Source organism: Octodon degus, unplaced genomic scaffold (genome assembly GCF_000260255.1).
Source record: "Octodon degus isolate 3935 unplaced genomic scaffold, OctDeg1.0 scaffold00103, whole genome shotgun sequence".
Taxonomy (NCBI): domain Eukaryota; kingdom Metazoa; phylum Chordata; class Mammalia; order Rodentia; family Octodontidae; genus Octodon; species Octodon degus.
In genome coordinates this window covers 3,836,317-3,845,604 of record NW_004524679.1, presented here as the reverse complement: position 1 = coordinate 3,845,604, position 9,288 = coordinate 3,836,317, and the positions used below count along the sequence as shown (strand labels likewise).

Genomic DNA, 9,288 nt, shown 5'->3' with positions numbered 1-9,288 from the left:
TATATATATATATCACAATAGGATGGATATACAGCTACTTCCTCTTAATTCAATGAGAAGAAAGATTTACACTAATAGTGTTTGGACAGGACATCATGTCTGCCTCTAGTACTATGAATTACTATGAAGACAAAAATATGCAATGTATTAATTATTGTAACTGTCCTACTAACCTGTTTTGAAACTGTCTCATTGCTATTTCTTTCTCAATAAAATAAAAAAATGAATCCCCATATGGCAAAGACAAACAGCAAAATACAACCCCAAATGGTTGGCAGGAGTCCTCTTGGCCCTAGAAAAGGTCAAAGTGTTACTCTACAGTCTGCTTATCTCCTTCAAGGACCCTTGGTCATTTATAAAAGAGGGAGAGGGTCTTCCCAAGAGGGGAGTTAACTTCCTTTTTGGCTGGGCTTCTTGAAGCTGTTGATATCTGTCAATGTCTTCTGATGTCTCTTTCTGCATTTAGCAGATAGTATAGTATGAAATAGTGTCTTAATTACTTTTCTCACTGGTGAGACAAAATACCCAACACCCACAAGTTAAATGGAGAAAGGTTTCTGTGGTTTATAGTTCATACACATTTCACTCCATAGTTGGCTGGATCCAAGGCAGAGAGGCACATTGCAGAGGGGAATCACAGAAAAGAAACAGTTTATTGCAGGTAAAACCAGCAAAAGTAAGAAGGGATCTTGCTAGAATCTTTTTGCCTCTTTCACCTTATCTAGACTATTTAGGGTAGGTAACAGTCACACCCTTAATCCTAGTGCCCTTGAGCATAGTATTGTACCATGAATCAGTTCAAATGTCATACATTCTATATCTAGCCATCTGAAAAAGTCCCAACTATGACCACATGAGGCTTTGAGGGGACATCTAAACATAAGCCATAACAAATGGATCCAATAGATAGATTCTTGGTTCTTGTGTACAAAGAGCAAATAGATGAAAGAAAACACATTTATTGATGAGCATGATTAGCAGTGCTTAATGCGTATCTATAATGGGAAAAATGTTTCCTGCAGAGGAAAAAAATATGGTACTAGGATGACATAGAAACCCATATACATTTTTTTAAGAAGAAAGGAGGCTCCAGCCCAAGTGCATCTAAATGGGTCTCTAGGTAAGGTTGACAAGAATCATTTACAGAATGTGGTGTCATGCTGAGGCAGGGGCTTTCAACAAGTACATGTGCTCCAAGGTTCACTGCCTAAGTTACAGGTAATTGTGGGAAGAGGATTGGCTCTGGGATATTGCTCAAACACAAGTGGGTGGAAAGGAATGTTGTCCTAGTCCCTGTTTTCCTATCAGTACTAGGAGTGTGTGTATCTGCACATACACATTCCCTGAATATATATTCTCTCTGTTCTTTTTTTTTTTTTGGCTTACAATATCAACTTAATATGCCAGATAGATTGAGATACAATGTTTATTATCAAAAAGAAACTCGTAGGGAAGAGAAATAACTTTAATGTAATAAAAATGTGATGTCATTTGAAGGACATAGAATTTTTAAATTTATACTGTAATGAACTATAACCTACAACTTCAGAACTTAAAAAATTAACTATTTAAGATATTATAGCCTTACCATGTTGACCATAAATAAATAGTGCTGTTTTTAATACCTGAGGTTCACTGTCAAGACAGAGTACTCTAAATACAAGTTTAAAGGTTTAAAATTATAATAGCAGTAGAGATAATAACATCTTAACAATATGTTCTCTTTTAGGTCTTTGATGATGGTAGATATGTGTACCTTGTTACAGACTTGATGAAAGGAGGAGAGCTACTGGACCGTATTCTCAAACAAAAATGTTTCTCAGAACAGGAGGCTAGTGATGTACTGTTTGTAATAACTCAGACAGTTGACTATCTTCATTGCCAAGGTGTAAGTTATATTCTTCAGTTCAATTACAGGAATTATGTTTCCATGAAATTGTATATAGGAGATGATACCATAGTAAGGCAGTTCCTTTTTCTCTCATTTATATATTTATAGAGAAGATATCCTAATGAACCTCATGACAAAGTGAAGGTTGTTATAGATTAAGAAATTGGTTAATGATTTGTTGTCTATTCTCTCTGATCACTGACCTAGATTTGATAGCGGATTAGTTTTGAAAATGATTTGAACCAGATATGTGTATCTAACATTGTCTTTGAAATTATTAAACCTAATTAAACTTAAAAGTGAAACCTAAAAGAATGATGGAATGACATACTGTGAATAGTTTTGAAATGATACTATACCTAGCATAGAAAGCTGTAGCAGTAAGAGGACTGTATATTTTGATCTTTACAAATTCTTTCTGCAAAGATGATAGAAAATTTGGATTGTAACCATTTGAAATATTAATGCATAAAATTTTGTAATGGCTGTCAGGCATGATAGCACATTCCTATAATCCCATCACTCAGCAGGCTGAAGCAGGTGGATTGCCTCAAGTTTAAGAACAGCCTGGGCTACATAGTAATTTCAAGGCCATCCTGGAATACATTGAAAAGCTCTGTCTCAAAAAAAAAAAACATAAATAAAATAAAAGTTGTGATAGAAGACCCAATTTGTTATTTTATAATTCCCTGTCTCTTTATAAAGAAGGTAAATGAATTTATTTACAAAAATGTCAGCTTTGGGGCTGGGGAGATTGCTTGGCAGTCTAAGAGCCTGCCTGGCAAGCCCAAGGACCTGGGTATGATCCGCAGCACTGCGTGCCCATGCTGGCCCTGCACCAGGTGCAGATGTGGTGGCACAGGCTGTAATCTCAGCACTGGGGAGGCTGAGATAGGAGGATCACTACGAATCCGAACTGCACAACAAGACCCTGTACCAAATACATAAATAAAGAAAAAAAATGGCCTGGAGAGATAGCTCAGCAGACTAACTGCGTGCTTAGGCAAACACAGGGACCAGGGTTTGTTCCTCTACACCACATGCTGCACCAGCCCAGTCTCCAGGTGCACTGAGCCAGCCACTGAGATGGGGTAGGTGTGGTGGAGCATGCCTGTAATCCCAGCACTGGGGAGGCTGAAAACAGGAGGATCACTATGAATGAGTCTGAAAAACATTTAAAAATAAATAAATAAATAAAATAATGTCAGCTTTTATTATAGCTACACAAGTCCTCAAAGTAGAAATTATTTACAAATCTAGATCTGAATCAGTGATAAAGATATATATTCATGTATCTTTTAGATATTACGAATGAAAAAATGACTACTCAAAATTGACAAAGTTATATAAAAATATTTACAAATAACAAAACACCCTAATCAATTTTGTGTGTGACTTTATAGCATACATTTTGTATACTTTGAAATAACTTGGGTTAACTAAAGAAAAAGTGATTTTATTATAATCATTCCTTGTGATTTTATTATAATATTCCTCAGCTGTCTATTTTTAACCATTTTTTTCATCATCAGCACACTGTAAAAGGTTGACCATTGTTTTGAGAAAGTTAAAGATCTCTTCACTGATGTATTATTTTATACACATTCTATTTTTTTCATCAAATGCATTAATAGCACACACATATTCAGTACATATGCCATGAATTGTATAGTATTATAGATTCAAATATGAATTGCACTTGTTCCTTCCTCCTTGACCTAAAAATTTTCTTGACTGCTGATTAAGTGTAAAACTAGATTAACTGAAGTACATAATCATAGTAAAAATTCATCATATAGAGAATTTCAGAATTTTTCAATTTCTGTATTTTGTTTGGGTCATCTTCATTGTTTCTACTTTTTTGCTAAGACTTTCAGTTTTTTTATTGAAGGTTTCAAGTACTGTAAACATATTTTCTTTTACAAGAAAAGAAAATATCTCCTACATTAATTCATAATGGTTATAATAGCTAATTTAAACTTTTTGTCACTTTCAGTGGGTTATTCTGATTGATTGATTTTGTGTGACTGATTTTGTTTCTCTTGAGACTGTGTTTTGCTTTCTTGGTTCTTGTATATCAGTTGGTATTGACATGTATCTTCTGTAATAATAAATTATAGATATTTATATGTTGTTGTTTTTCTTTAATAGCTATTATTTCCTTTGTATGAATAGGTAATGTTGGCTGGCTTGAACTGCAACACTAGTGTCTCCATATCTCCCCCACTGATTACTTTTCTCTCCTTGCTGGGAAAAAATACCTGACACCCCCAATTAAGGAAGGCAAGTTTGTTTAGCTCAGTTGTGGAGATTTCATCCATAATCAGCTGGCTCCAAGGCAGGATGGTAAATAGCCAAGGATAGCAGTTTATGGCAATGGAAAACAGCAAAACAGCAAGAGCAGAAAGGGAGGAGCAGTGGCTGCAGCAGAGAGCAAGGTTTTCTCCCTTTCTTATATTACATTCAGACTATTGCCTCAGATAGGGTGTAGGACTCACCCATAATTCCAGAAGCACTCACACCCATAATCCCACTTTGGATCATGAATCAATCACAACGTCCAGAAGGTGTCCCATCACTGCATGAGGTTTAAGGAGGACACCTAGACATAATCCATAGCACACTCACCCCAGTATTCCTTTTATGAGAGAAAACATGATATTTTTGACTTAATGAATCTGGCCTATTTTGATTAAGATGAGGACCTTCAGATTCATACATTTTCTTGAACTGACATGATTCTGTTCTTTCTGCCTGTGTATATATACACATTTTTATATTTAAATTTTTGATAGTTTCATCATGAATTTTTGTGCTATAAATGAGATTTTTAAAATTTTCTAAAATTTCAAATTAGCAGAATTAAGATTCAAGCATACTGTTCAGATGTAAGATGCACAGCTTAGATTTAAAATCCATCAATTTTTTGTACATTTTGTTCATCTCAGTGTCTTTTTTATACAGTAAACATTGTTTATACACTATTGTAGTATTTGCTAATCATACTTTATAGTGCTGTTCTTTTATATTCTTTTGTACATTGTAAGAATTATGCAAATAGAACCGAAGTCATGAAGTTGGAGTTTCTTTATGCCATTTCTTTGTTCTGAATATACATACATAATTTCTCATTTAGCAACCAATTCATTTAATGACCTAATCACAAGAATGGAATTTATTCACTAAATGAGAAATGTCTCAGTATCAGCCAGATAGCTCAGGGGATTAAAGCACCTGCTTAGGCAGATGCAGGGACCAGGTTTCTATCCCCAAAGTGCTGTGCTGGCCCTGCCCTCAGGCAGGCTGAGAAAGTGATTGAGACTGGGTGTGGTGGCCTGTGCCTATAATCCTAGTGCTTTGGAAGCTGAATACGGGAGGATCACTATGAGTCCAATCTGTATAGTGAGACCCTATAAAACTTGTACTAAGTGCATAAAAAAAAGAAATGTCTATACATAATGTTTACATTCCTTGTGTGGAGTTGGCACATCTATCTCCTTAACATATCTTGATTCCCTTTTATATTTCCTTTTCCTCCCCTTGGTCCATCTTCCCTCCATCTCTTGATCCCTTCATACTGAGAAATATTTATCTCCCTACTTCCTATTATTCATCTCTTATTTTGCTCTTAATTTATAATTTGGTTTCTCATATTTTTGATAAGTGGCTATTCAATTCATATGCCACTTTACTGATTGAGCTATTCAATTTTTGGGATAGTTTTGAGTTCTTTATATATTCTGCATAATATGCTCTGCCAAAAGAGTAGCTGCCAAATATTTTCTTCCATTGTATAGGCTGTCTCTTCACTTTTTTTTCTTTCTTTGGATTTTTAGGGAAGGGTCTACAGGATGTTCATGGTTTCACTGCTAGATCTGACTTGTAGTGATCTCCCTGTTTACAGTTTCCTAAGAGCTGGGATTACAGGCTCATGCCACCACACCCAGTCTCAATTGTGGTCTCAGCACACCCCAGGGTCCAGGCTGGCATGACAGGCCCAGGATCGAACCCTCGGCCCCTGCACCTGCTTGCAGGCACTTTAATTCACTGAGCTATTTGTCTGGCCCCTATGTCTCTTCACTTTGTTTATTGTTTCTTTTGCTGTGAAGAAGCTTGTAATTTTATGTAGTGCCATTTATTATTTCTTGCTATTATTTCTTGTGTCAGTGGAGTCCCATTCAGGAGGTTTCTGCATATATCTATGATTTCAAGTGTTTCCCACATATTTTCCTATGAGAATTTCAAAGTTTCATGTCTTATATTTGGATCTTTGATCAATTTTTAATTTATTTTGTATTTTATTTCAACCGTCAGCATGAGGCAATTTTCCCTGCATCATTTGATAAAGAGGCTGTCTTTAACAAGTTTCTGCCCCCTTTGTGAAAAATAGTATGACTATAATTTACACAAATTTGTTTCTAGTCCTGTATCGTATTTCATAGGTCAGAGTTTCTATTTTTATCCTGGTATGATGCTGGTTTTGTTACCATGGCTGTTTAATATATTTTGAACTTGGGTAGTGTATTACTACTAGTGTGCTTCTCTAAGGAATGCTGTAGCTATGCTTGGTCTTTCATGATTCCTTAAAGACTTTTTTTTTCTATTTTTTCTGAAGAATGCTTGATAATTTGCTCAGGCTAGCAATGAATTTGTACATTGCATTTGGAAATATGGCCATTTTAGCAACATTAATTCTGCAAGTATATTATCATAGAAGATAACTTTCTTCTATATTCAATACTTTTTTGTTTTGTAAGTCTATTTTAATAGGCTGCGAAAAACAAAATAAAACTTCTTTTATTATCTGTGTTCCAATTTTGACGTTTTTTAATGAAAAATATAGTTTTTCATATAAACACATATTAAGCTTCCCAAGGCTGTGTGCGTTCCTGGCATTGTTTTTAGATTCTTACATATTGGTATTATAGATGGAATCCTTGTATTATGTAAAAGACACCAAATATTTAGTCTTCATCAGAGTTTCCTAAGTAAGCTGCTTCACTGCTCTGAAATCTGATGTGAGTAATAAACCATTCATTTTTATGTCCTGAAATGCTGGCCACAGAAAAACTTACTGCAAATCCTTTGCTGGGAAGCTGGTTATTCAGTACTTTTCATTGTAGACATCATTAACCTCCTTGTTTAGGTTACTTTCTAGGTGCCCTAGAAAATGTGAATGGAATTGTTTCCCTGCTTTCTTTCTCAGGGGATTTTTCATTGATATATAGAAAAGTAACTGACTTTTATATGTATTGATTTTATATCCTGCCATTTTGCTGAATTATCCTTCAGATTGAAAATTCTTATGATTGAATTTTATGATCTTCTAAGTAAAACATTCTTCCATTTGAAAATAAAAATAGTTTGACTTCTTTCTTTCCTATTTGTGTTCTTTTTATTACTCTCTCTAGCTTAATTGCTCTGGTTAAAATTTGAAGCACTATATTGAATAAGACTACTGAATGGACACTCTTGTCTTTTTCTTGATGTTATAGGAAATGCTTACATATTTACACCTCTCAGTATGATATTGATCATGAGTTTAGTATACATAGCCTTTGTTATATTGAGGTTCTCTGCTTTTTAAAAGTGTTTAATTTTTAAGGCTATTTCTGCATCTGTTGAGATGATCATGTGATTATTTTGTATCTTTGATTTTATTTATGTATTTATTTTATTATATTCATTGATTTGTTTATGTTGATCTATCCTTGCATCTCTGAGATGAAACCTGCTTTGGTCATGGTTATGATATTTTTAATGTCTTATTGAAATCTCTGTGTAAGAAATGTATTGAAGATTTGTGTTTATCAACAAATCATTAATTTTTTATCAAATGTTTTATTTGGGTCTGTGTCTAATTTTGTGATCAGGGCAATACCGGCTACTTACAATGACTTTGGACACATTCTTTCTTTTTCACTTTCATGGAAAAGTTTTAGGACCATTGGTGTTAGTTCTTGAAAGGTCTCATATAACTAAGCAGTAAATTCATTCAGTTCTGGGCTTATCTTTGGTGACAGACTTACTATTTCATCCAATTCATTGCCTTTTATTGTCTGCTTTGGTTCTATATAATCTTGGTTCAATTTTGATTGGTTCTGTGTCTCTAGAAATGTATCCATTTCTTTTAGATTTTTCTAATTTCTTGGAGTATGTTTTCCAAATAGTTCCTAATGATGCTCTGGATTTCAATTGTACACAATATAATATCCTTCATTTTTTATTTTGTAATACCCCATTTGTTTGTCCTTTTTACATATTTTTGCTAAAAGATTAACAATTTTATTTTTCTTTTCAAAGAATCAACTGTTTCATTTATTTAATTTAACCTTCCTTTTCAGTGAGCTGAAAGACACTAACACTATGACTAACTTGATTTTTTTTTCCTTTTCCCTGTTCTTTCTCCTTTCCCCCTTCCTAGTTCTGTTCTTCTGGTTTTTCTCCTTTTTTGTATTGTTCTTTTAGTCTGACTAATTTAAGCTCTCATCTTTATTTCTTTCCTTTCATAGGGTTTTTATTTGATTTTTCTTTATATCTGAAAGATCTTGATATATTGCTAGTTTACTTACTTGAAATATCTTGAGTTTTTTTAATGTAGGCACTGTTAGCTATAAACTTTTCTCTCAGAATTTCTTTTACTCACATTCTGGGATATTGTGTTTCCATTTTATTTCATTCTAAGATTTAAAAAAAATTATTCCCTAATTTCTGCCCTGACTCTGCTAGTTCAAAGGTGTATTATTTGGTCTCCATGTGGTCATATAGCTTTAGTAATTTCTCTTGTTGATTTCTGGTATCTTTCTATGATGATATTGCATGAGATTCTTTTAATATTTTATTTGAGATTTGCTTTATGGACTAAAATAATATCTGTTTTTTGAGAAATTTCTATGGATTTTTGGAAAGACTATGAATTATGAGCTTCAACTATTTTGTTGACATTTTCTTAGTCCATTTGATAGGCAGCATTTTTATCTTAGATGTTTCTTTATTAAATTCTTAGTCTACATTATCTATTTGTGTGAGTAATGTGCTCAGGTCACCCACTATTATTATGTTAGGATTTCTCTCTCGGTATACAGATGTGCTTCTTTATGAAGTATGTGGCATAAGTATTTGCTATTGTTATATTTTCTTGGTGGCTTATTCCCCTTTCAAATATATATTGACTTTTTTTTAATATCTTCTATCTTGACTTGAAATCTGTTTTGTTGCCTGAGTATAGGTACTCCTACAAAATTTTGGAATCCATTTGCTAGGACTGCCATTTTATGTCAGTGTATATGTTCATTGATGAAGTGTTATTCTTACATGTTGCATCATTTTTTTAGATCCAGTCCACCAATCGATGTCTTTCACATGGAGATTTAAGCTCATTTACATTTAGGGGATAT

General features: G+C 33.8%; 1 protein-coding gene across 2 annotated transcripts in view; it reads left to right on the top strand.

The window, feature by feature from the left end:
* The window catches only part of Rps6ka6 (ribosomal protein S6 kinase A6), a 174,661-nt gene that overhangs the window by 120,353 nt on the left and 45,020 nt on the right, over positions 1 to 9,288 (top strand). For both annotated transcript variants that reach the window (XM_004638813.2, XM_023723784.1), the window contains exon 17: positions 1,730 to 1,888. In XM_004638813.2, coding sequence (XP_004638870.1) covers positions 1,730 to 1,888 — 159 coding nt within the window. The remainder of the gene's footprint in view (positions 1 to 1,729; positions 1,889 to 9,288) is intronic.